Source organism: Bubalus bubalis, chromosome 14 (genome assembly GCF_019923935.1).
Source record: "Bubalus bubalis isolate 160015118507 breed Murrah chromosome 14, NDDB_SH_1, whole genome shotgun sequence".
NCBI classification, from domain to species: Eukaryota; Metazoa; Chordata; class Mammalia; order Artiodactyla; family Bovidae; genus Bubalus; species Bubalus bubalis.
Genome location: NC_059170.1, coordinates 23,798,008 through 23,825,153, shown reverse-complemented (window position 1 = coordinate 23,825,153; position 27,146 = coordinate 23,798,008). Strand labels below are relative to the sequence as shown.

At 50.9% G+C, this 27,146-nt stretch overlaps 2 protein-coding genes across 9 annotated transcripts in view; one reads left to right on the top strand and one right to left on the bottom strand.

The window, feature by feature from the left end:
- The first annotated feature begins 656 nt into the window (after positions 1-656).
- On the top strand, positions 657-21,759 carry SDCBP2 (syndecan binding protein 2). Of its 3 annotated transcripts, none has more exons than XM_006048984.4 (9): positions 657-1,580; positions 12,595-12,667; positions 13,325-13,394; positions 13,994-14,094; positions 18,105-18,263; positions 19,316-19,491; positions 19,567-19,738; positions 21,283-21,374; positions 21,619-21,759. In XM_006048984.4, the coding sequence occupies exons 2-9, from the start codon at positions 12,614-12,616 to the stop codon at positions 21,671-21,673; spliced, it is 879 nt and encodes a 292-aa protein (XP_006049046.2). In that variant the 5' UTR covers positions 657-1,580; positions 12,595-12,613; the 3' UTR covers positions 21,674-21,759. The 3 variants fall into 3 exon arrangements, with proteins under 3 accessions (XP_006049046.2, XP_044783719.1, XP_025119520.2); XM_025263735.2 differs by lacking the exon at positions 657-1,580 and adding an exon at positions 8,554-10,038; XM_044927784.2 differs by lacking the exon at positions 13,325-13,394 and having other exon boundaries at positions 666-1,580.
- Positions 21,760-22,741: 982 nt separating this feature from the next.
- SNPH (syntaphilin) overlaps positions 22,742-27,146 on the bottom strand; it is a 45,150-nt gene continuing 40,745 nt past the window's right edge. For all 6 annotated transcript variants that reach the window (XM_044927781.1, XM_044927782.1, XM_025263734.2 and 3 more), the window contains one exon: positions 22,742-27,146. In XM_044927781.1, coding sequence (XP_044783716.1) covers positions 25,955-27,146 — 1,192 coding nt within the window. In that variant the 3' untranslated portion in view covers positions 22,742-25,954.

Sequence of the window (27,146 nt, the reverse complement as noted above, 5' to 3'; positions counted from 1 at the left end):
TTTTTAAAAAATGAAAACCAAACACAAGATGGATGTCATAATATTGATTTTTTTCGATATGTTGCCAGAACATTTCCTCATGACTTGAAAATGAGACCATATTTTGTATTTTATTTATAAATATATATTAAAATTATAAATGTTATATATTTATATAATTAAGTTATATAAGTATATACTATTTATTATGTTAAAAACCGGGATACTGTTGAGAGGATTACTGAATTTTTTGGTTTTGTTTTTGGTTCTTTAATAATTTTGCCTTTTCTGAGTTTGCACAGTTTGTGGTTGTAGGTCCATAGTAAATTAAAGCTGTTTTGACTCATAAGAGAACAAACCCACGGGTACCAGAAGGGAAGAATTCAGGGAGCGGACAGCCAGGGAGCCCCAGGATTGACATGCACACACTGCTACATTTAAAATGGATAACCAACAAGTACACACTGCACAGCACAGGGAACTCTGCTCACTGCCATGTGGCCTGGAGAGGAGCTGGGAGGAGAACAGCCATATGTGTATGTACAGCTGAGTCACTCCACTGTCTACTCAAATCCATCACAACACTGTCAATCAGCTATATTCCAATACAAAATAAAAAGGTAAAAAAATAAAACCTTACAAAATAAGCCAAAAAAAAAAAAAAAAAGAAAGAAAAAATAAAGCTCTTTTCATCACTCATATACATGCACCATAAGATTTGGCCACTGATTTAGATGTAGAAAGTATAAAAGAAGTAGAGATCTTAGATGTGTCTAAGTTTTCTCATTTGTGTTACTAGGTGACTACTGATCACATTTACTAAAATAGGCAATGAAAAATGGAAGCAGTAATTTTGATGAGAAAAGAAGTTATAAAACATACTTCAAACTCCTCTAACTAAAACAATACTGATAAGAAAAACACACCTAATCCTTGTTTTTTCTTAATCACCATCTTTTTAGAACTTTGTGTTTATCTTTGTGTAGTGATGTGGTACAGCAGCCAAGAATACAGACTCTGTATTACAGGATGTAATACAGGATGCCTCATTGCTTCTTTAAATGACGTTGATGGCTTTCCGATCTTCCAAAGACGCCTTATTTAACTGACCCTGTGATGTCTGTGATGGGCATTTGGAGATTTCTAGATTTCCCTACTATAAGAAACACAGTGATGGGCCCTGAGACCCCACCCTACTTATTTGCTTATGACAAATCCCCAGAAGAGGAATTGCTAGGTCACAAGTTATGGCCATTTTTAAAGACCCATCAAACTGCCTTCATGTTTAGAGGAGTAGGTGTCCTATCCAAGTCTGATTTCCTCAAGGTCAAGAAGTCTGGTTCATGCCCCTCCCCACAGGAGCTGTGAGCCCCTAGCCCCATTTCTACATCTAGACTAAGGCCAAAGCCCTCCTCTGAACCTGCTGACCTTGGGCAGGTTGACCCAGCCGCAGGGACGTACTTGGGCCCATTCCAGGCCTGGGTGAGTCAGCTGACCAGGGAGCAGGAACCCAGCTGGGACAAGGGCCACCACCTTCCAGGGAGGGACCATAGTCCGTCAGCAGTGGCTGGAGAAGGACGAGCAGCAGCACCTGACTACAGGTAAGAGCTGGGCGCAGGGCCCCTTGGCAGGGGGGTTGGAGGGGGCGAAGAGGACACCTGCTCTCACCTGTCTTCTTCTTTCCCTGTTTCGACCCTTCTGGGACTTCCAGGTCTTTTCCTCTCAAGGTGCTTCTCTCTGGCAGTGAAATGTAAACTTTGGAAGAGGGGCTTCCTCTTCTGAGCCCAGCCCTGGGCCAGGTTCAAGGGTAGGTGATCTTTATCCAGACATCACTAGGGCTCCATCCAGGCTCCTTCTGACTGCCTGGGACGGTGATCACAGGGATGGGACCCACACTTTGCTCCTCGCAATGGGCCCCTGGAAAACCAAAGAGCAATCTCTGCAAGGAACTGAATGCAGGCTTCAGTTTCTGTTACTCACTTCTCTGCCTGAAGCTGTTTCCATCAACAAGCTCCCTACCAAGGAAGGAGAACCTGCTGGGGGCGTGGGCCAGTGGCCTGACCCAAGAACCGGTTTCCTCCTGTGGGGACTCCCACACAGTTGGGGAAACTGAATGAGGTCATGGATAAAAGGAGCATGCCTCCACACAGCTAGCCTCAGAAAATGGTGCCTAAGACAGGGCTGCTATGTGCTGGGCAGGCACTGCATGGGCTGTTGTACACATGGTTGTCCAAACTACTAACAACTGTACCGCCACCACCTCTAGCCCGGGCTCTCTGTTCACTCGCGCTCCCTCTTCTATCTTCCAAATGAAAGTCCGACCATATCATTCTGCTGCTCAAAATTCTCCAGTGGCTGGCTCCCATCTCACAAGTGTCTATGCCAAGCCCTCAGCATGACCCTCAGGCCGTGAAGGATCTAGTCTCTCTCACCACCTCTCCACGCTCTGTCCTACTACTTCCCCTCTGAACGACTGACTTCAGTCTCATTGGTCAGACGTTCCCCAAACAGAACAGGCACTCACCTTAGGGCCACTGCAGTGGCTGTGCCCTAAGCCTCACTGCTTTTCCTTCCCCATTTAGGCCACTTGTGCCCCCACCCTCAGCAGTGAGCCTCCTGGACTTCCAGGCTCTATCCTCCACTCCCTATCACTTCCCTAATCACCTAACACTACAGACGCACTTATTTATCCAGCCAGGTGCCATTCAAAGGCGGGTTTTTCTTGTTCCCTGCCTTATTACCGGTACTTAGAACAGTACTGGGACTTAGGTGCTAAGTGAATGTACTGAATGAACAACAGCTAACGATTACTGCGTGCCCTTTATTGTGGTAGTACTTTCTATACACATCTCAAGAATCTAACCTCCACCACAACTCTGTGATGCAAGTATTGTTATTCATATTACAAAGGAAGAAAACACATGCAGGAGGGACTTGTCCGTGCTTGCTCTGCAGCCAGAGCACGTCAGTCTGAACCCATCCTGCCTGCCTCCGAGGTCCTTGCTCACATTCTGCCTCTCCTGTGCCTGGGTTCAGAAGCATCTGCACTCCTTGAAAGAAGTTCACAGTTTTTCTCCAGCAGGCAGTACAGCCTGAGGGAGGGAGGGGGTTATAAGCTGGTGGCCTAGCAACAGCCTCTTCTTTTCCAACTCACCACATCCCTGGGCTAATTTGGCCTTCCAGGAGCTATTCCTCTGACACTCTAACCCACGCTTCCCTCCTGCACACTGTCTTCTTCAGGATGGATGAGTTGTCCACAGGAACAAGTGGGCGTCCCTTAGTGTCAGCTCTTTGGAACAAAGTGTTCTCATTTCAAAGCCCAAAGATGGGGGCTGGTGACCCCTTTTCAGCCCTGCTGGTCTCTGAGAACCTGATTGCTGCTCAGTTGTGGGAGTTGCTACCACTCAGAATACCACAAAGTACAGAAGCTCAGGGATGGAAATCGTGGAAAATGCAGTGGGAGAACATTTCTCTGGGTGAGCTAGGTTAGATGGGTTCTTTCCTTTCACAGGAGCCAGTTAATTGTAGGAAAGCACCAGCATCGTATTGAGCAAACTTTTCCCATGTCATTGCAGGAGCCCGCCTTTCCATCTACCTCATCAGGGCACTGTTTTATCTCCCTTTCTAGGCCCAGGGTTTTTCTTCAAAGGTGTTTTTGAACCTTTTTGTCTTCCCCTTGGGTCTGCTTTTCCGTTTCAAGAAACAGTAATTGGACCCTTGCTGTGTGCCAGGGAGTGGGCACAACATTAGGGCTTCAGAAATGAGCAACATTCCTCACCAGAGAGGGAGACAGGCAAACAAATACAGAGTAGTGGAAATCCAACTCAGGAAATGCAGACCTTGCTCACAGTAGGTGCTCAAAAAACACTAGTGGAATGAATGATGAGATTAGTAGTGGAATGAGTTTGAGATTCTGTGGTTTAGAAAAGGGAGACGCTTATTTGTGTTTGGTTTGGGGAATTTGGGGGTAAAATGAGTTCACCAGATGAACAAAGTGGTGGGGGCGGGGGAGATGTGAATGGCATTCAAGACAGCGGGAACAGCATCTGTAAAAGCACAGAGGCTGAACTAGCAGGGTGAGTTACGATCAACAGGAGTCTGGAATGAATGAGATGCAGGGTAAGTGCACAAGAGTGAGGTTATCAGGAGTCAGTGGAGAAGGTACCTGGAGTCAGGTCAGGGAGATTCGAATATCAAGTTGAAGTCGGAGATTTTACTCTGAGGGCAGGAAATGGGTAGGCTGGAGGGCAGGAGTCAAGGTTAACTCCCAGGTTTCTGGCTCCGACCATGGGGTGCATTTGGTGGGGTCACTGTAGAGCGGCAGCAAAGCTGGGAAAAATGAGTTTCAACCAGCGGTAGGTAGTAAAGATCTGGAAGGCGGCTGGACTCCTGGGTCTGGCCCTCCCATCCCTGGAGTAACATACTCCACTCTCCTCCTCTGGAACCTCCATTCTTCACAGTCCAGTCTTTGTCCCCTGGCTTCCTCCGGGAGGCCTTCCCACTTGCCCCAGGCTTTTATCCTGCACCCCACAGACCCAACTGCCCGAATCTCTAATAACGAGCAGCGGGTCGTTTTGCTGTGGAAAGTGATCTGCCAGGCCAAGCCCAAGACCCTCACCCCGAGTGGCAGGCCCTCATTCTCGGGTGGGAGCCTAGGGTGAATCTTCCTGGGGCGGAGCACCAGGACGGGAAGTCAGGGCAGGACAAGAAACTTGGGAAGGTGACGTCTCAATGGGTGGGAAATACTCGGGGATCCAAGGTGCTTCCGAAACCTACGGGAGCGCTGGAGCTTCCTCTTCCTAAGGAGCAACAGGCAGCCCGGAGCGCAGGCGTGTCAACTTTGCCCTCCTCCCTCCCACAGCTGCCTCAGAACGGAATCCTATCAGTCAGGGGAGGGTTCAGCCGCACCCGCTCTCCTTCGGGAAGCCGTTAACGGACTCAGGCTCAGGGGTGTGAGGAGGTGTAGGGAGACATTCCCATTGAAAGCGCAATTTGATCCGCGTAGCTTCCACACCGGTAAGAGGCGATGCGGAGCCCGATTGAGCCTTTCAATCTCTTATTCTGATGCTCTACCTGATTTTGTGTGTGTGTATGGATGTGGGTGCCAGCCACGAGCGCCTGGAAAAAGCAAGAGGCCGGAGGGACACTAGGATCCCACCGGACCAACAGCCCACAGAAGAGGCTGCCATTTTCCACACACAACCGCGGAGCACCCTGGGAACGGCATGTAGCCGCGCGCAGCCCCGGATGGATTAGACGCATGCGCTCTAGCCGCCGCAGCGCGCCCTAGCGGCCTGGCGGAGTCTTTGCTGTAACCCATAGCAACCAGGGGAGGTCGCCTCTCTTATTCCGAGCAAAGTTCGGAGCTACAAGAGGGTCAGAATGGGAGTCTTTTAGAGATCTTCGATCAGCGATCGTTGGACAGATTAGGAAACAGGCCCTAGGGACCTATGGTGCTTTCTCCGGTCCCCCTGTTCACGGAGTTTTGTGCCTGGCTGTTTCCAAAAAGCAGGAAATTGAGGCTGAGGGAGGGGGTAGTTTTGTCCAGAGCGGCTTTTCAGCCCCACCTCCTTAGGAGGCATTGCTGTGAACAAAGCTAATGTAGGTGATGGAATTCCAGCTGAGCTATTTCAAATCCTAAAAGGTGATGCTGTTAAAGTGCTGCACTGATATGCCTGCAAATGTGGAAAAACTCAACAATGGCCACAGGACTGGAAAAGTTCAGTTTTCATTGCAATCCTAAAGAAGGGCAATACCAAAGAATGTTCAAACCACTGCACAGTTGCACTCATTTCACATGCTAGCACAGTAAGCTCAAAATCCTTCAAGCTAGGCTTCAACAGTATGTGAACTGAGAATTTCCAGATGTACAAGCTGGATTAAGAAAAGGCAGAGGAATTAAAAAGCAGGGACATCACTTTGCTGACAAAGGTCCGTCTAGTCAACTCTATGGTTTTTCCACTAGTCATGTACAGATGTGAGAGTTGGATCATAAAGAAGTCTGAGCACTGAAGAACTGACGCTTTTGAACTGTGGTGCTAGAGAAGACTCTTGAGAGTCCCTTGGGTAGCAGCGATCAAACCTGTCAATCCTAAAGGAAATCAACCCTGAATATTCATTGGAAGGACTGATGCTGAAGCTGACTACTTTGGCCACCTGATGCGAAGAGCTACTCATTGGAAAAGACCCTGATGCTGGGAAAGACTGAGGGCAAGAGGAGAAGGGGCCGACAGAGGATGAGATGGTTGAATGGCATCATCGACTCAATGGACACGCGTTTGAGCAAAATCTGGGAGATAGTGAAGGACAGGGAAGCCTGGCATGCTGCAGTCTGTGCTAAGTCACTTCGGTCGTGTCCAGCTCTTTGTGACCCTATGGACTGTATCCTGCCAGGCTCCTCTGTTCATGGGATTTCCCAGGCAAGAATACTGGAGTGGGTTGCCGTTTCCTACTTCAGTGAGTCTTCCTGACCCAGGGATTGAACCCATGTCTCTCACGCCTCCTGCACTGACAAGCAGGTTCTTTACCACTAGCGCCACCTGGGAAGCCCTACGCTACAGTCCATGGAGTTGCAAAGAGTCGGACGTGACTGAGCGACTGAACAGCAACAAGTTGGAAAAAACCCCGCAAAACAGCATGTTGCCCTGTCTGCACTGTAAAGGAGAAATGAGGGCAATGAAAATAGTTTCTAATAAAGGAATATGCACTTCACTATGTAAAAGCTCAGACTGGGTTACTCCAGATCACGCTTGTACCTAACTTAAAACTAGGGAGTTTGGATTTGTGTGCTCAGATGCTCAGTCGTGTCCTACTCGCTGGGACCCCATGGCCTGTAGCCCGCCAGGCTCCTCTGTCCATGGGATTCCCCCAGCAAGAATGCTGGAGCGGGTTGACATTTCCTCCTCCAGGAGATCTTCCCCACCCAGGGATCCAATCAGGATCATCTGCTTGTAGACAGTCTCCTGCATTGGCAAACAGATTCTTTGCCACTAGGGCCACCTTGGATTTAATAGATAGTATTCAGCTGAATTTTGCCAAAGTTTATATTTGGCATCTTGAGTCGAAGGTTAAATGTATTTGTATACAGGCGTGGAGTGACTATGACCAGCTACAAACGCAGATACACACGAGTGTGTTCTGGTGACCTAGCCGTGTGGTGGAGAATTGACAATGATTTTTCAAAATGGTGAACAAAACCAAGAATAACTTCCTCAGATAAGCTGGTGTATACATTTCTGGATGATATATTGTATATTAAAACCAGGTAAAGTTTCATTGTATTTGTATATAAAACAGGTTATATACAGGTTTTTTTTTGTTGCTTCTGTGAAGGTTTGGTGGGATATTGGAAACTTGTGTGGGACAGTTTGTTGTGATGAGCTGTTCTGTGCATTACAAAAGGTCCTGGTCACTACTCCCTGCTTCTTAAACGCTAGTGTCCCCTCAGTCTTGTGACATCCAAGAATGCCCACACAAATTTCCAGTCTGTTTCTTGGAAAACCACTTATCTATTCAGTCAAATAGCAATTTTTGTCGGCATCCGTGTGCTGGGTGCTGTTTCAGTGGGGAGGTGTAGGGTGATGAACAGGACACAGTCCCTGGCATTCTGAGTTGGAGTTCAGAATGAGGGGATACCCAGACAGTAGTCGTATAATATGATAAATAACTTGAGAATAGGCGCAGTACCTGTCAGTTTGGGAACACAAGAAGACCTAGCCAACTAGCCAGGGGTCCCACGTCCTGAAAAAGCCAAGCAGAGAACTTGCATTTGAGCTGAGTCTTCAAAGGCTTGAAAGGCTATGCAGAGAAGGGTGGTATGCCAAGCAGAGGGATCTGCATAACAAACAGGTCCAAGGTCGCTGGCACACAATGGACACTCAAATAGTGTGAATGAGTAGATGGATAATTGAATGAGATACGCATATTTCCTGGCAGGGAGCCAGGAATATTGTGAATTGCTAAAAGGCAGGGAAACACCTACCTCTTGATTCCACCCAGATCCCTAACCTTGGTTGAGACCCAGAGAAGGTGGCAGTGGTGAAAGTGTCCCAGACCCGGAGGACGGGTTTTGTGATCCCAGCCTGGAAGGGATCTCCAGGAAGTGGATCTCAGATTCTGCTCGCCCAGACGGCAGCTGCTACAGATATAAAAGCTCTACTACTTCAGTGTTTGAAAAAGCAGGGCAGGGATGCCTCTTATTTTCACATCTGTAGCTCATGTGTGATCCAGGGCGTGTTTTTGATGGATGGTACCTTCTGAGGACTGTCCCAAGATCCAAGTCTCCTGGAGTGTGTGCACAGAAGGGAAGACCACAGGCAAAGGGGCCTCTCCCCCAAGCTGGTTTAAAGCAGGTCAGAGCCAGTCTCCCTCTCCCCATTGGACCATCCCTGTCTCCTTAAGATGGTCATTTCTGCCCCAAAGACCAGGTGAGGGCAAAGATCTGGAACTGCCTGCCCCCAGGAAGCAAGCAGGCAGTGTGAGCCAGCTGGATGGGTACTTTGGGAAACAAGAGGTGTGTGCAACCTCATCTAAGGGCAGGCTGTGACTCTGGCCTGGCTGAGTGTTGCTTGTGTATGATTCCTGCTCTTGCATTGCCAAGTATTTTGTGTTTTTTTTTTCCTACACAAGATAGAAGTGGAGAATTCTATATTTCCAGATTTTAAAATGTTGACACTAACTCAAACGAAAACAGAAAAAACAAGCCAGTGAAAGGCAAACAAAGCCTGTCTGGGCCCTCACATCCTGGTTTCCATCCTAGGAAGGGGCACGTTCGTACGACATTAGTGCTTTACTCTACAAGGAGAAACGTGGAAGCCCAAGCGGAATGCATTGCTTCTGGAAATATTGAGTCAATGTCCACGCTAGGGGCTGGTTGATGTCCACAATAAATTAGAAGGTCCAGTTTCTGCCCATTTGGAACTCCCAATAGGTAGATCAAGAGGCAGCTTCAGAGCAGTGAATGATCAACAGACTAAGAACATGAGCTGGGAGAGCAGGCGAGTGTGTGGGCAGGGGGAGCACAAATCAAGGCAAGTTTCCTGAAGAGCCCTCTGACATGGAACACAGAAAATAATTGGAAGTTAGCCAGGTGGGGAGCACAGTGGGTAGAAAGGTATGCCAGACAGAGGGCATAATAATACACGCAAAGGCCTGGGGACACGAGGAAGTTCAGTTAATTCAAGGATCTAAAAGTAGCTCATTGTGGCTGAAGCTGAGGGTGCAGGTTGGGAGAAAGACGTGTGGAAAAAAAGAAAGCAGGAGAATTAGGCAGGGGGTGCAAGCAAATGTCTATTGGGACTCAGGGCCAATGAGTAAATTGGTCTTGATGTAAGAGACAACAGAGGCTGAGGGGGTCTGGGGTGCCCGGGAGTTGGCTGCGACTCAAATGTAGCCACTCAGCAGAGGTCCAGGGTTGCTAGAGCGTCCTGTTTTTCAGGAGCAGTGTGAAGCTAGATTATTAAGTGCGGTGTCTCGAGTTCTGCATTTACGCTTTTAACTTTGAATGTATAAAGTCCTTGGCAAGGTCAAACAACATCTGTTTGCATCTGGCCTGTGAGCCACTGGTTCCATTCTCTGAAGGAATCATAAAGGGCATGTGGACTGGATTCCGAGAGTGGGGGAGCCACTAGGGGTGCTTTAATCAGGGGCATGGCATTCCAGGCTCACACAGAAAGGACCTGTTGGCTGGAGAACAGCAGTCGAGTTGACTCACTGGAGATGTTGTGATTCCTGCAGAAGAGCGGGGAGATGGAGGAGGACAATGTGGGGATGGGCGGGGAGATGGAGGAGGACAGCATGAGGATTAGTGATGGGATGTGGGGATAATAGGGTGTGATGGCAGACTAGAAGGGATGGTGTGTGTACGGGGTCCTTAGGGAGGCTTAAAGTTGATATGTGTCAAGGCAGCAGGTGCAGAGGAAGGACAAGGAAGAGTGATGGAGGAAGATGACCTTGACCCCTGGGGATCACTCCGGCGAGATGCCCAGAGATTCTGGACCTGGTCCAGGAATGTGGGCCCAGTGCAGTGAATAGGACCCCCTGGATTGCCAGGAACTGCAGGTAAGGTGGGAAGACACACTGAGGACTACTGAAGAGCCCAGGACCGGAGGCTGGTCCGCAGTCCCTGCTGAGGGCAGGGCCCTGAGTGGAAGCAGCGGTGACCTCACTGTCTCAGGAGCCAGGGCGGGAGGGTGGGGTAGGAGCTTCCAGCTGACGAGGACTGGCCCGGCAAAGGCCGGTAGATGTCACAGAGCCAGTGTGTTAGTGGGTAAATGGTGAAGAATCCAGAAAGACAAACTGCTCCTTGCTCACATTTCATCTAAGGAGGAAATAAAGCTTTTCTGCGGGTAATTTCTTTGAATTTCTTTTGGTACCTTGCTCCAAGGTCCTGCTGGTTCTCCCCCTGACAGGCAGGAAGGTTTTTAATAAATGTTTATGGTCCCCCATCATTTCTTTATCCCTTTGAACAATACTCTGCTGAGCATATAAACTCTGTTACAGTTTGTGTGCATGTTTTTAAGAGTTTCCATTGGCCTTCATCATGATCAAGATCAAGACTCACCAGTGAAGCCGGAAATGGCAGTAGGGGCTCAAATGCCTAGAGATGGAGAGGGGTGTTGGGGGGCAGGGGAGGAATTATAAGGTACCTGCTGCCTTTCTGTTTTAATATGAAGTCCCCAACCGCTTGACACTGGACTGAGCCCTGAGTAGTTGTGGGAGGATGCTGCACAAACCCCTAATGCTGGCCGGGTATACAGTAGGTGCTCACTGTGCACCAACTGGACCGGGTTTAGGTCTTGAGCGATAAGATCTTGTAAGGCTTTCTGACCTTTGAAACATGGCAGGGAAGGACATGGTTCCCCAGTCCTACTTTGCCTGGTCAGCATGTCCTGGGTGACCCCTGGGTCCAGGTTCTAAAGCCCAGAGTCAGCTGAACATGGTGGGGTGGGATTTTGCAGGAGTGGAGAACATGGGCTTGGGAGCCAGACTCTGGCTGAATCCCAGCTCCTCCATTTCTAAAATGGGGATAATAATACCTATTATATAACTGGTCCAATCCCAAAGAAAGGCAATGCCAAAGAATGCTCAAACTACAGCACAATTGCACTCATCTCACACGCTAGTAAAATCATGCTCAAAATTCTCCAAGCCAGGCTTCAGCAATATGTGAACCGTGAACTTCCCGATGTTCAAGCTGGTTTTAGAAAAGGCAGAGGAACCAGAGATCAAATTGCCAATATCTGCTGGATCATGGAAAAAGCAAGAGAGTTCCAGAAAAACATCTATTTCTGCTTTATTGACTATGCCAAAGCCTTTGACTGTATGGATCACAATAAACTGTGGAAAATTCTGGAAGAGATGGGAATACCAGACCACCTGACCTGCCTCTTGAGAAACCTGTATGCAGGTCAGGAAGCAACAGTTAGAACTGGACATGGAACAACAGACTGGCTCCAAATAGGAAAAGGAGTTCGTCAAGGCTGTATATTGTCACCCTCTTTATTTAACTTATATGCAGAGTACATCATGAGAAACGCTGGACTGGAAGAAACACAAGCTGGAATCAAGATTGCTGGGAGAAATATCAATAACCTCAGATATGCAGATGACACCACCCTTATGGCAGAAAGTGAAGAGGAACTCAAAAGCCTCTTGATGAAAGTGAAAGTGGAGAGTGGAAAAGTTGACTTAAAGCTCAACATTCAGAAAACGAAGATCATGGCATCCGGTCCCATCACTTCATGGGAAATAGATGGGGAAACAATGGAAACAGTGTCAGACTTTATTTTTCTGGGCTCCAAAATCACTGCAGATGGTGACTGCAGCCCTGAAATTAAAAGACGCTTACTCCTTGGAAGGAAAGTTATGACCAACCTAGATAGCATGTTCAAAAGCAGAGACATTACTTTGCCAACAAAGGTTCGTCTAGTCAAGGCTATGGTTTTTCCTGTGGTCATGTATGGATGTGAGAGTTGGACTGTGAAGAAGGCTGAGCGCCGAAGAATTGATGCTTTTGAACTGTGGTGTTGGAGAAGACTCTTGAGAGTCCCTTGGACTGCAAGGAGATCCAACCAGTCCATTCTGAAGGAGATCAGCCCTGGGATTTCCTTGGAAGGAATGATGCTAAAGCTGAAACTCCAGTACTTTGGCCACCTCATGCGAAGAGTTGACTCATTGGAAAAGACTCTGATGCTGGGAGGGATTGGGGGCAGGAGGAGAAGGGGACGACAGAGGATGAGATGGCTGGATGGCATCACCGACTTGATGGACGTGAGTCTGAGTGAACTCCGGGAGTTGGTGATGGACAGGGAGGCCTGGAATGCTGCGATTCATGGGGTCGCAAAGAGTCGGACACAATTGAGCGACTGATCTGATCTGATCTGATAATATATTATATGTTATTATATAATATATAAGTATATAATAATAGAATATAGAATATATAACAATATATGTTATCTATGATATATATAATATGTATCATATATAATCATGTAATAGTAGTATAATAATAATACTACCCTTCCTGACATCTTTCTCATCCTAAGAGTGCTGGGTGGCACATGTCTGTGCCTCCTCTCACCCCTCAGCACCCCGCTCTGTTGTGCCCTGCAGGGTGTTCCAAGGAGCAACCATGGCCACCCTGTACCCATCTCTGGAGGACCTGAAGGTGGACCAGGCCATGCAGGTAAACTGCCAGGCTGTTAGCCTGGGTCCCCTGCTGGGGCTTCGGGATTACCCCAGGGTAGCTAAGGGAGGCTTGTCTTGGATCAAGGTTGGAGGCCACTGGGAGTTCCTTATTGGCCCCAAGGCATGCGGGTTCCTAGTGCGGGGCCTGCTGGGCAGAGCAGGTGTTCAGAGGCCAAGGCAGTGAGATCACAGCAGGTGGAGAAGACGAGCAGCTGCAGACAGGCCTATGTCTGGTGCCCGCTTGGTCCCAGTGCTTCCTCCATTGGGGTTCGTGCAGACCCCATGCTCTAGGGCAAGCTTCCAGGGTAAACCCTGTGGCCGTGGTGTTTGGCCTACTCATCCCCCAGAAGCCCTTTCCTCCTTCCATCCTACATGAGGTCTTAGGGGGTTTTGAGAACTGGGGGCTTTTTGACTGATAATTACCTTGGCCACTGCAGGTAGTAAATGAGTTGTGACATTCGGTGGGTTGCAGGCCCTTGGGAGAACCTCCCTCCTGAGGCATGGAGGTGTGCGAAGCCACATTTATTGAAGGGTTGGATACCCACTCAGGCCATGAGCATACCTATCGCCCTGACCCCCAGCCTCAGGGAGCCCCAAGCTCCAAGGGCTCTGGGGTTCTGACCACAGCTGAGCGGCACTCCCCTTCCATCCCCAGGCCCAGGCCAGAGCTGTACCCAGGATGCCTGCCCTGCCAGTACGGGGAAAAGGGGACTCCCAGCCTCCACGTGAGTGATGGGGATGGGGTGCTTCCGGCCAAGAGTGACTTCTGCTGGCCATTTCCGAGAGCCTGCCTCTTGCCTGCCACCGAGCCATGGGCACTGTGTACAGTTGTCCCCTCTACTTTGAAAAGCTGTGACCTGTGAGGGGCCTGACATCCCTGACTTAGGGCCACCAAGGAAGGCTGCGCGAGGAGACCAGGATGTATGCAGTGGCCCTGGGGCTGCTCTGGCTATCGTGACTGGTCCTGCGGTAGCAAACTTGAGCTCAGGCCCAACCCCTCTCCTCACCGTGCAGTTTCCCAGAGCTGCCTTTGGGTCGGCTGGTGCCAAATAAAGGTAACTGAGCTCAACACCAAAGTGATCCCTGAGGGGCTCCGTGTCCCAGGCTGCTCCCAGACCATCTGAGGGGAGGACCCACATTGCCAGTGAGTGTTCCCAGGGCTGCAGAGCCATCTCAAGAATATACTGCATTCTTGGGAGTAAACAGCATCACGGACCCTTTTGTTTCTTAACAAAGATGAGTGACCACTTGGGAGCCAGGCAGGTGTGGCCAAGCTCATGGCCAGAATAACATCTTTCTCTTCTACCCCTTCCCTTCCCACCAGTTTTGTACCCTAACCTGGCAGAATTGGAAAACTATATGGGTCTTTCCCTCTCCAGCCAAGAAGTCCAGCAGAGCCTGCCTCAGACTCCAGAAAGTGCCAGTGTAGGTATTTGTCTCTTGCCTGATGTGGGCCCTCCTTCCTTGGTCTTGCCATTTAAACAGATTTGAATCTCCTCTCTCTGTAGCATCCCTGAGGCTCTGTTTCTTGATGACACGTTTCATTTTGAACCTTCATGAGAAGTGCCGTGGGGTTTCATGGTTTCCTGCAGGCCTTGGGGCTAGAGGGCCACTGCCTGCCCTTTGACCTCTGACCTGCTGGCCTGAGCCTGCTGGATGAGACGGGAGGACATTAAACCTGGCCTGAGCCTGGGTGCTTCTAATGAGGGGGTGCCTGTGACTTGGGAGCAGCTGCATGGTTAGGCAGAGCCTGTGAGGAGGAGCTTGTCAGCCCCAAGTCCCCAAATGAAATAATAATGCTTAACTCTTGTTCTCTATGACTTCAGGGAACAACAACAAAAAAAATCATAACATAGAAATATTCACTCCTGAAAATATATTCACTTACAGAATCAGTCCCAAAACTGTCTCCCCATCAGCTTCAACATTCCTGGTTGGTTCATTGTTCTGGTCCAGTGCAAATCGATTGCAAAGTACAAATACAAATCTTGGTAAGGCTGTGGGATTTCATGAAATTGATAGAAGTGACGATGAGAGCTGCCACACTGACAAATGAGGATTTCACAGGAGAAATCAGCAAGGATGAGGACGTGTAGGATTCTGAGCAAAGCTGGTGACATCCTGGAGTGGTTTTCCAAAATGACGCCCTTGACAGTCATGTAGGGAAGCACACACAGGAAGCAAAGTAGGTCACGTTGTCCAGTTTTAATCCATTGATTGATCTCTCTTTGGTCAATACCCCAGACAACCTAAATTTGATGGGGAAAAAAAAAAAACGACAGATAATGTACTTTCATAATTAAAATTTTTAATTATTTTTAGTTTAAGTTTTTCTTTTTAAATAATCGGAGATTCAGTCAGGAAGTTGCCAAGACAGAGAAGTCCTTTGAACTCTTCATCCAGTTTTCCCAATGGTTCCATTTTATGTAACTATACTATAATGTCAAAACCAGGCATTTTACATTGGTACAATGCGTCTAAGGTTCTGTGTGTTTTTATCACCTGCAGCCACCAGCACAATTGAGATACAAAACTACATCATCACACAGAAGTCTCTCTCGTGCTGCCCCTTTATGATCACGCCCAGCCTCCCCTTCAGCATCCTCAGCCCCTTGGCAGTCACTGGCATGTTTTTGTCCCTATAATTTTATCATTTCAGAAGGTTATGTAAGTGAAGTCACATGGTGTGTGACCTTTTCAGATGGGCTCTTTCCACTCAGCATTGTGCCCTGGAGATCCTTCCAGGCTGTCGCCTGTTTCAACAGTTCATTCCTTTTTATTGCAGCATTTCGTTCCATGGTGTGGCTATAGCTCAGTTTGTTTAACCTCTTGAGGGACATTTTGGTTGTTTCTAGTTTTTGTCTATTATAAACTAAGATATTACAGATGTTTGTATACAGATTTTTGTACAGACATAAGTTTTCGTTTCTCTGGGATAAACGACCAGGAGTGCAATTCCTAGGCAGTGTAATACATGTATGGCTAATTTTTTTTAGAAAGAAACTGCCAAATGATTTTCAGAGTGGCTGTATTATTTTATTTTCCTGCCAACAGTGCATGAGTGTTTTGTTGGCACATCTTTGCCAGCATTTGATATTATCACTATTTTAAATTTTGCTCATGGTAGGTGTGTAGTGATGCCTTATCGTGGTTTTTATTTGCACTTTCCTAATGGCTAGTGATGTTGAACATCTTTTCATGTGCTTATTTGCCAGCTGTATATTCTTTTTGATAAAATGTTTTCATATATTTTGCTTATTTTCTAAATGGATTTTTTTAAGTCAACTTTTGAGACCTTATTCTAAAATCCTTTGTCATTTGATTTGTAAATATTTTTCTCCCACTGTGTAACTTCTCCTTTCATTGTGTTAAAAGAGTTTACTGGAGAACAAAAAGTTTTCAATTTTGATGAGGTTCAATTTATTGATTTTTTTTCTTTGTGGATCATGCCTTGGTGTCCTAAGAAACTTGACTGAGCTCTAGGTTCTGAAAAATTTTCCGTTTTACTTCTAAAACTCTTATAGTTTTTTGTTTAAATTTATGATTGAACTTGAGTTAGTCTTTGCATAAGGCATGAGGTCACGATTCACATTTTGCTTATGGATGTTCAGTTGCTCCCATGCCATTTGTTGAAAAGACTCTTCTGCCTTCACTAAATTGTCCTCACACCTCTGTTAAGAAGCAGTTGCCCCTACTTGTGTGAGGCTATTTCTGGATATTCTCTCTTCTGCTCCGAAGGTCTGTCTCTCCCCAATACCACACTATCTTGATTACTGTAGCTATACAGAAAGTCTGGATATCTGGTAGAGTGATTTCTCCTGTTTTTTTTCTTTTTTGTCAGACTAGTTTTAGCTATTCTAGTTCCTTTGTGTTTTCATATAAAGTCTAGATTAACCTTGCCTCTATCTACAAAACATAGAGACTGTGATAGGAAATGCGTTAAATATGTATATCACTTTGTGGACAGTTGACAGCTTCATCTAGTTTTTCTGATCCATCAATACAAAATATCTCTTATTTATTTAGACCTTTGATCAGGCTTCCCCAATAGCTCAGTTGGTAAAGAATCCGCCTGCAATGCAGGAGACCCCGGGTTGATTCCTGGGTCAGGAAGATCTCCTGGAGAAGGGAAAGGCTACCCACTCCAGTATTCATGGGTTTCCCTTGTGGCTCAGCTGGTAAGGAATCTCCCTACCGTGCGAGAGACCTGGGTTCAATCCCTGGGTTGGGAAGATCCCCTGGAGAAGGGAAAGGCTACTCACTCCAGTATTCTGGCCTGGAGAATTCATCCATGGGATGAAAGGGGTCAGACATGGCTGAGCGACTTTCACGTTCAAACTCACAATACATTATATTAAAAACAACAGTAATGAGTACTCAAAATTTCTCTTTTTAATAACTTCACTATTTTCTACTAATATCTATCCTACTGAGGTTATTTCAGTTTTTATCTAAAGGTAGAAATATTATATGATGATGTGATGAGAATTCCATGGACTGTATATTCCATGGGGTCGCAAAGAGTCGGACATGACTGAGCGACTTTCATTTCACTTCACTTCACTTCTTTGATCTCTTTTATCAGTGTTTTGTCATTTCCAGCATACAATTCCTGTATATGTTTTATTAGCTCCACACCTAAGTATTTCTTTTCTTTCTTTTTTTTTAGCGATTGTAAGTGGTATTGTATTTTTAATTTCAGTTTCCACGTATTCATTGTGAGTATATAGAAGTACAATTGATTTTTTTGGTATGCATTGGTCTTGTGTCCTGTGACCTTGTTAAACTCACGTATGAGTTCTAGGAGTTCATCTGTAGATTCTTTGGAATTTTCTAGTAAAGCATCATCTTATCTGAAAATAGGGACCATTTTATGTTTTCTCTTCCAATCTATATGTCTTTTATTTCCTTCCCTTGTCTTATTGATCTGGCTAGTTCTTCCATTACTGTATTTAACAGTAGTGATGGGAGTGGACATCTTTGCCTTGTTCCAGATCTTTTTGGGGGGGGCAGGGATAGTATTCACTCATCTTGATACTTTTGACATAATTTTTTTTAAGGCAGAAATCAACTTGAGCTCCTTTACCCCCTCATTGTTCACCATTTTCTGTAACTCTTTATTTTTAAGTGGATTTTAAAAGGTTCTCCTGACATCAAGTTGTCTTGGAAAATGAGGACCCTTTTTCTATAATACATACCTGTCCTCCCGTCTCTATTTTCCTGGCTGTGTTTTTTTGGGGTGTGGACTTTGACGCCCCCTAGTGGCTTCATGGCGCCATGTGTCCTCCTGCCCGCAAGAGGTGTGTGTGGTCTGCGGTGGACTGGAGCTCAGGGTCCGCCCCGTTCTCTTTTCCCAATCCCTGCTCCCACGCCTGGACCCTTGAGGCACGAGGCCTCACGGCGCTGGCTGACCTCTGCTCCCCTGCGGTCTGCAGGCAGCGGTCTCGGGCCCTTCGCCGGGCCAGGTGGTGGCGCCGGTGTCCGGTAACAGCCTGGGCGCGCTGCGTGCGGAGATCAAGCCCGGGGTGCGCGAGATCCACCTATGCAAGGACGAGCGTGGCAAGACGGGGCTGCGGCTGCAGGCCATCCACAAGGTGGGGCTGGGGTCGGGCGGGAGGGGAGGGGCCCCGCGGAACGCAGAGAGAGAGCTCGCCTGCTGGACTGCGCCTGCCCGCGGCCCGAGCTGCCAGCGGGAGCCAAGGCTCACCTGAGCCCTAGACAAGCTCGTCCTCTCCATCCCCTCCCATAAGGCACTAGGGCTTGCTATGGGTTGTGCCAGGGACCCTCCACTTGACCCTCCTGGGACTTCATGCTTCCTTGCTCCCCCCTCAGAGGGATCTGGCTTCTGGGAGGCTTTCTGAAGACAGTGGAAGGTGAGGGGTGTGGGGGTGTTGGTTCAGATTCCAGCCTGAGAGGCCTTGTAATCTGGTGACTGGGGATGCAGCCACTAGTTGGAATTCCTGAAAGCGTTAGTTGCTCAGTCATGTCCAACTCTTTGCGACCTCATGTACTGTAGCCCGCCAGGCTCCTCTGTCTATGGAATTCTCTAGGCAAGAATGGCACCCCACTCCAGTACTCTTGCCTGGAAAATCCCATGGATGGAGGAGCCTGGTAGGCTCCAGTTCATGGGGCTGCTAAGAGTCGGGAACAACTAAGCGACTTCACTTTGTCTTTTCACTTTCATGCATTGGAGAAGGAAATGGCAACCCGCTCCAGTGTTCTTGCCTGGAGAATCCCAGGGACGGTGGAGCCTGATGGGCTGCCGTCTATGGGGTTGCACAGAGTTGGACACGACTGAAGCGACTTAGCAGCAGCAGCAGCAGGCAAGAATACTGGAGTGGGTAGCCATGCCCTTCTCCAGAAGATCTTCCCAAGCCAGGGATTGACCGAGTCTCCTGCATTGCAGGCAGATTCTTTATCATCTGAGATACTGGGAAAACTCCTGAATTCCTGACTCCGTTGCTTCCTAGCTGTGTGGCCTGTTTCCTCACCAGGAAAATGGGGTACCCTCTTTGTTGCTATACAGAGCTGCGGTCCCAGGGCCCAGTAGGCTCTGAGAAGATCAGGAGGCAAACAGCAGTGCAGGAGGAGGCGCCTGGGCTCAGGGTGGGCTGGGGGAACTGACTGCGGGGCTCACCTCCTCCAGGGGATCTTCGTGCAGCTGGTCCAGGCCAACACCCCTGCATCCTTGGTGGGGCTGCGCTTTGGGGACCAGATTCTGCAGATTGATGGACGCGACTGTGCTGGGTGGAGCACGGACAAAGCCCACCAGGTGGTGAAGAAGGCATCGGCCGAGAAGATTGTCATAGTCGTTCGGGACAGGTGAGCACCCGGGTCCCAGGAGCCTGTCTGCCCTTGGTTATGTCCCAGGCCCAGCTCACTGTCCCTCCCTGCCAGGCCGTTCCAGCGGACCATCACCATGCACAAGGACAGCACAGGCCACGTCGGCTTCGTCATCAAGAAGGGGAAGATCATCTCTTTGGTCAAAGGGAGTTCCGCGGCCCGTAACGGGCTCCTCACCAACCACTATGTGTGTGAGGTGAATGGGCAAAACGTCATTGGGCTGAAGGTGAGCAAGGCGGAGCATGGCTCCATCCCAGGACCTCAGGGACTGGGAGATCGAGAGGTGGTGGGAAGGTTCGTGTCTGTGGGTGAGCTGCTGCCCTCGCCCCAGCTTCAGATCCTCATCCTAAGGCTGCTGCAGGGATTCAATGAGACAAAGGTACGAGAGCTTCGAGCACAGTGCCGATACTAAGTGCTCAGTGAATACTCGCTGATGTTACTTACTCATAAAGGCCAGAGGTGTGACTACAGGTGGTGGTGATGACGTGTGTCAGGAAACAGGTGTCCAGGGCGGGGGTGAGGGGCTCCTGGCTGCACGGTCTACTCTGTGTGATATTTCTGTTTGTATCCTGGATCATGTTCACTAATAGGAATATTTTAGGAAATGGCTCTTCAGAAGCCCATTTCCTACTTCTTTCTTCTCCCCAACAGTGTGTGTGTGTGGTGAGTTTTATCTTTAAATACAAGAAGGAGCAAATGGTCTAGGGCCAGTGCTGTGACGTAGACTGGGGGACAGGGTGGGTGCCTTCGGGGAATGGACCCCAGAAGAGGTTGAGTCACATGGCTTCTGGTCCCTGGACAAACGAGAGTGGTTTATCCTGATTGATGCCACCAGGACTGAGAGCCGTTCTTAATTCCAGTTGTGATTTAGAGTGAGGGTCCCCTCCTCTCCAGCATCCAGGGCTTTGGGGCTCACAGGCAGGTGAAGGTGGCCTGGGGGGGTTTGCCATCTCACCCCACAGATGACACAGTCTTGTGAGCCACTCCCCCTCCCTCATAAGGGCCATCTCCAGGTCACTCCTGTCACACATCTTCTCCCCTATGCCTGACGGTCTAGTCGCATCTGGTATATCTTCTCCCATTGGTCCTGGCACAGCTAGGAAAACACACAGCCAAGTCGGAGATCTGTGTAAAGTAAAGGTCACGGTCTCCAAGTAAGGGCCAGAGGTTTGTCTCGTGCCTTAGCGTTCGGCTTTGGGCTGTACGGCACACTCTGTGTAGGTGCTTCTCGTGTCTTGTTCTCCCCACGATCTGAACGGCTTCTGCAGGCCTTTCTTTTTACTGGTCAACAAGATGTAAGAGGAAGAGGTACCCCACGGCCTCGGCTCAGGCTGACAGGAGCCCAGAGAAGAGGGTGGGTGGGTGTGCCTACTGTCCCCCCTTGTCCCCCCACTGCAGCGTGGTTCTCTTTCTGCTTTGGGGTCAGAATCCCGGTGTGACTGGGGCCCGGGAGACGGCATACACGTGTGGTTGGTGGGATTCCCGGGGCTCTTTGGGGGAAGTCATGTCTGTGAGGCCGTTCGGTGTCAGGCCCACACAGGCCCTAGAGGTGAGGGTAGGAGAGGTGAGTCCATTTTACTGAGAGAGCCTCAGATGGGAGGCCCACATTCTTGCTTGAGCTGAGGGCCTGCCACCCTCACTCAAGGGGCAACCTATTCCCTACCGTCACTGTCAGTGGTGGACTCCAGCAGGGCCACGCTGACCACTTCACAGAGGTGCCTCAGAGTTGCCCCTGGCTCCCAAGGTGACCGTCACTCACCTCTTCTCCAGGACAAAGAAGTCACAGAGATTCTGGCCACCGCCGGGAACGTCATCACCCTGACCATCATCCCCACTGTCATCTACGAGCACATGGTCAAAAAGTAAGGCTAACCACTCCCCCCCGCCCCAGCCCCCCTCTCCTCCGGCCGACCCCTCCCCTCCCGCTGCCCCCCTCCCCTCCGAACCTCTCCCTTCCTCCCCTCCCTCCTTCCCTCCCTCCTCCCCTCTCCCCACCTCCTGGCCTCCTTCTGGTAACTTGGGGTGAGGCAAGGGAGGCACAGGTTTTTGGGGGAAGGGGGAGAAGGTGCTGCCAGTTTTGGCGACTGTCCTTGTTGCTGTATCTAGGTTGTCCCCGACCCTGCTGCACCACACCATGGACCACTCTATCCCTGACGTCTGAGGCCACGGGACAGCAGCTCAGGCCTGTCACCCTCCTGCCAGAAAGGGAAAGTCCGTGCCTGCGGAGGCGCGCTGCCTGGGGGCGGGGCCATCTCAAGGGGGCGGGATCTTCTCAAGGGGGCGTGTTCCGGGCGGGGCGACAAGGCATCCTGTGCGTCTGTTATTTACATACACTGGCCTTGTTGCAGTCTCAGCCACTCAACTGGGCTAAGGCCGGGACAGGGCCCACAGGCAGCCATTCTCTGTGCTGATTTAAATGCTCGGCACGTCGGCAGGCCAGCTAAACACTTCCTAAAGTTGCAGCTGGGTCCCTTTCAAATTTTTGCCTCTACCAGTAAAACAGTTCCATGTTTTGAGAACACAAATACATCTTTTTTTTTTTTTTTTTTTTTGGTTAAGAATTGTTTCTTTTTCCTTTACTTGTTCTTTGTCACAAAGTGTATAGAGTTATAACCCTTCACTGTCTTTTGAATAAAGATTTGATTTTAAATAAAATCCCTTCCTCAAAAGTAATTGATATTCCAGAATCCTCAGTCCCATTACGACCAGTGTTGGTTGTCTTTTAAGCAGTGGTGAGACCGAGGCCTTTTCTATGCGTTGCCTCTGACAGCATGGCTTGGCTTGGCTTGGCTTGGCCAGCGTCACGTGCCGCCTGTTGGTGTGAGTCTGGGATGACTGGGTGGTGGTGGGGGAGTGGTGGGGGACAGTGTGGGCTCTGGAAGGGGGCACTAGCTTTAGAGTGCCCCCTGCTCAGTGACTCTAGCTGGCTTCTGCATCTGTAGGTGTGAGAATCACCTCAGGGGTGCTGGAGAGGATGGAATGGGTGCACTCTCAGGGCCCAATGGGGCTGACACCGAGGGGGTGCCAAATGACCCCCAAGTGACGCATGGTAGAGCTGAGCCAGCTTGCAGCTCTCAGGTTCCCTCTACCTCAAGAAAGATCTCTGCCCCCTCAGCTCTTTTCAGGGTGTGAGTTTTGACTCCCATGTGGGCGGGGACAGCGTGAGCCCCCTTCATCCCCCTCACTGCCCCAAAAGACACAATATAAAGAAAACAGGCGATGGATCTGGTTGTGTTTTCATGCTTTAATCCAGAGCTGTTCTGCTGTAGGTACAACTCTGTCAGATCAATAGGACAAAGGAGACAAAAGTGAAGACCCCTCCCCACCTCCCACCCCCTTCCTGTATCCCCTGAATTCTCTGTCAAGGGCATGGCTGAATTTAACAGTGCACTATGACTTGTTTGTACTGACCCCTAGGTCACAGAGGGGTCATGAGTTCACTGGGCAGAGGCCCCTCCGTAGGCCTCTACCCCAGAATTTTGTCACTTGCCCCCTACACCACCCCCCGCAAGGTGCTGCCAGGTACGCCGGTACTACTGGTGACTGGGAACTGTGTTCATTGAAAAGCTAAGTTATCCCCTTGGGAGATATTTGGAATAAACTTCACTTGAGGCCAGCTCTCTGAGCAGAGTACTGCCCCTGACTCTGATTCCTGCTTGAGCCTGGACCAGAGGAGTAGCCGGGCCAACTCTGGCCTGGACCCCACAACTGAGGGGAAGCCAATTCTGGCAGCGGGGCTCCAAGGGACCAGCAGTTCCACAAGGTGATTCCTGAGAACGGTGTTGCTCAGGATCTAATCAGCTCCAGCCAGAGGCTGGGGAGAGGGGAGACCCCAGAGATTTCTGCTCTAGAAGCGGAGGGCATGAGAGAAGGTCACAGCCCAACAGGAGGAGGTATTAAGCAGGAAGGAAAAGGGGAGCCTTGGAGGATGAGCACTCAGCGGGAGGCTCCGGGGCCCTGGCCTTGCCTCCAGCCCCACATTCTGGACGCTGCAGTCTGGGCTTGGAGCCTGAGCCAGCGGGCCGCTGCTTCTTACCGCTGGAGCCTCCCAGGCAGCTCTGCCCCTTTTGCATAGATGCGGGATCCCGAACACACACACGCACACAGGCACGAGCTGGAGCCTGGCCGACACGGTCCCAGCACCTGTCCCGGGCTTGGGCCAAAGAGTCGCCTCCTCCATTGACAAGAGACAAAGCCTGTCAAAGGTCCCACCAGACCCCCCAAAAGAGAGGACCCAGAGTGGGCTGGGGCCCCTCTGACCAGGCAGGCAGGTCTCAGGCCAGAGCAAGAGTAGAGGGTGGCACCAGTTCCTCTCACCTTGTCCACAGACCTGAGTCCACACTCTTCCCGAGGGGCTTGTTCAGAATTAGGGACAGAGCGGACCACGGCCCCGGCCCTGACCACGTCCACCATAACACAAGACACAGTAGGAAGGCCACAGACAGCAAGACGCAGACAGGAGCAGAGGGGCTATGCAGCTTGACTAGATTCCAGGGGTGAAAAATATATAGATTTTATGTTGTCAAATATAGTCATATCTTTATTTTCTCAGCAAAGCTTTTGACTATTTCTAAGGAGACACTGCACAGCTCCGTGAGTACACGGCACGAGGTGGGGTCCATGGCCAGTCTCGGCTTGGCTTTGGATGGGGGTTGTCCACTGCCCCTCCACGTCATGACCCCAGGGTCCTGTGGGGCAGCCCAGCCCTGCCCCCAGAGTTCAGGTTTGGTTCGGCTGGGATCAGGGGGAGCTCCACGAGGATGGCAGGTCTGAGGCTTGGAGTGAGGACGGGGGGCTTCGGAGGCGCAAAGCACATGGCTGAGGGGCTCTCCCCCCAGCTGGTGGCTAGGCTGGCTGCCCACCCCCAGCATGCAGGCGTCCCCCGCACCAGCAGAGGCACAGAGAGGAAGGGCAGAGTCCACGAGTCAGGTGACAGCTGCTGAAACAGCGGGGTGGGCAAGCCACCTTGACGGAACCAGAGGGCCCCCCTAGGCCAGAGGGCTGAGTAAGACACAGGGTCCCAGCAATGCTCCCCACCCCTGCTCCAATGTAGGGCGTAACTCTGAGGAGTGGGTGGGGTGAGCAGACAGGTATACGCCCTGAAGGGGAAGAGGAATGGGTTTACTCTGTAAAATAAGAATGTTAATAAAATGTCAGCAGCTTTGCTGGGGGACCCAGACGTGGTCCCAGGGAAGGAGGCAGGGGGCCAGTGAACCTTTCCAGGTTGACTGGGCTTGGGCTGGGAGCCCCACTCCACTCCCATCTAGGAAACATCCCAGAGCACCCTGCTTTGGCCTGGATGGACATTACGGCTTCAGCACCTCATCTTGCCATTCATCCTGCTGGATATTCTTCCAGAGGCAGATAGGTGTAAGATTTAGGAACCCTCATCCTAGAAAGCAAGCAGCCACCTCACAGGAGATCCCGAGATGCATGAGAACCAAGCCCCAAAATGAACATAGTGCAAAGCAGAAGTTGGTTCTAAAGTCTCTGGAGAAACCTGGGCAAGCTCCAGGGGCTGGAGTGAAACCAGCTGGGGTTGCTGAGCCCAGCCCTGCCTCCCAGGCTGCAAAGCCTCATCTCAGAGGCTGGAGGAGCCCCCTTGAGCTGCCAGCCCCATCTCCTCCTTTTGTGCTGGCAGAGTCTCCAGATGGGAGCTGGGGCTCAGGCCAGTCTGGCTCTCACAGAAGAATGACCTGACAGCGTCAGAAACTCCAAGAGGAAAAGTGAGGTGGGGAAGGTCTGAGATGAACAGACAGACAGGGGACCCACACTGCCCTCTGCCACCTCTTGCCCATCACCATCTTTCCTCCAGCCCGTGGCCTGATTGTGCTCTCAAATCCCAAGTGGGGAGAAGTCTGAAGAGGCTGGAGCTTAGCACATGCCAAGTGGTTCCAGACCTGCTCTGAGTCCCAGTCCCCTGCCTGTACTTTGGGTCACAGCTGCCTCCATCTGAGGAGATAATACTGGCCCAGAAGCCTGGGCTGAGGGCAAGGGGTGGCTTGGGAGACAAGGCCTGGCATACACAGGGAAACAGACAGGACCTGGGGGCGGGGGATGGGGAGGCCGGACTGACAAGTCAAGGCTGGCCTCCCCAGATCATCACACGGGAGACTTCCTGAGCAGCGGCTGCCCTGTGTGGGGGGCCTGGTGGGCAGGGGGGCTGGGGTGGGGGCCTCACCACTTTCTCTCTCTGCAGTGTGTCTGATCAGTGGGCCTCCCGGCTGTCCGTCTCTCTTCCCTTCTCTCCTGTTGCAGTTTTCAGACACCTTCCCCCGACCTTCACTCCTAGCCTCTGATACGGTTATCATCCTGAAAAAGCCACCTCCAAACCCCAAACTAAAGAAATAAGATGATGCCCCAGGGGAAGGTGTGAGAGGGAGGGCGGCACCCCTACAATTGGTAGTTGGGCTGTGGGAGCCTCTGCCCAGGCCGGCCCTCCTCAGAGCTGGGAGCTGCCTCCGGCTGTCGTGCCAGCGGCGCTCGGGCCCTGATGGCTCAGCGAGCGGCAGCTGATCCTGCGAATGGAGTGCAAGGCCACCGTGCAGCAGCCCCGCAGCAGGGAGCTGATGTTGTAAATGGGCTGGCCCTGGCGCCGCTGGGAGCGGCAGAGCCAGGCCACCGTGGGCACGGCGGGCACTACCACGGCCAGCAGATCCACGATATAGTGGCGGCTCCAGTAGCTCTTGGGCTCCTTCTCGGCCGTGGCTGCCTCCTCCTCCTCTTCCACAGGGCATGCCACGCTCACCGACGGGCTGGGGTTTGGGTGGGCACCAGGGTGGTGTGGGGTGGGCCCCCAGGTGATGGGCTCCGGGGCCTCCAGCTCATCCCCCACCGTCACCACCACTGCAGAGTTGGGGTCTCTGGGCCCCGGGGGGTGGGGATCCAGCTCCGGGCGCCTGTCCCCTGACTCGGGGACCATCCCGCAGACCTGGGCCTGGGTCACTTTCTCCAGGATGGTGTCCAGGTCAGGCTGGGATGGCACGAAGTCTGTCTGGATGGCGCGCTCCTGCATGCAGCTGGCCTGCACACCGGCCTCCGTGCCACACAGCAGCTTCTCATAGGTGTTGCTGGCGGGGAAGCGGGGCCCCAGGCTGAAGGAGCTGTGTAGAGACGAGGGCTCCTCGGGGCCGCAGTCCACCCCTGACGACAGCAGGCTGCTGGCCTCCAACGCCTCCGTCCGGCTCAGGGTGTCATCGTTGGCCGCGAAGCCGCTGTCGACCCCATCCTCGGCCGAGGTGCCAGGGTGGTTCCCGGGCGGGTGGTCGCCGCAGACAGCGGGGTCGCTCAGCTTGGTGTACGTGGAGCTGCGGGTGAGAGAGCGGGCTGGGGAGCCGCCAGCCGACTCGCCCGCACCGTCCTCCTTGGCCAAGCCGTTCTGGGCCACTTCCATGCTGTGCAGCAGCGTCTCCAGCTTCTTGTTCTGGATGTTGATGTCCACGAAGTACTTCTGCAGCCCCTTGTCCTTGTCGATCAGGTTGTTTTTGACAGTGTCGATGACCTGCTTGAGCTGCTTAATCTCCTTGCGGGCCTCCTTCAGGGCCAGCTGGGCCTCCACGCGGTGGCACTCCTCCTCAATCCAGTCCTCCTGCATGCGCGACAGCTGCGTCTTCAGGTCATCGATCTCTGTGTCC

Bases quoted from the DNA above. Each gene is read 5' to 3' on its own strand.
- SDCBP2 (XM_006048984.4), top strand. From the start codon at position 12,614: ATGGCCACCCTGTACCCATCTCTGGAGGACCTGAAGGTGGACCAGGCC. The intron at 13,395-13,993 runs GTGAGTGATGGG...CCTTCCCACCAG, and splicing joins AGGGGACTCCCAGCCTCCAC to TTTTGTACCCTAACCTGGCA. The intron at 21,375-21,618 runs GTAAGGCTAACC...TGCTGTATCTAG, and splicing joins TACGAGCACATGGTCAAAAA to GTTGTCCCCGACCCTGCTGC.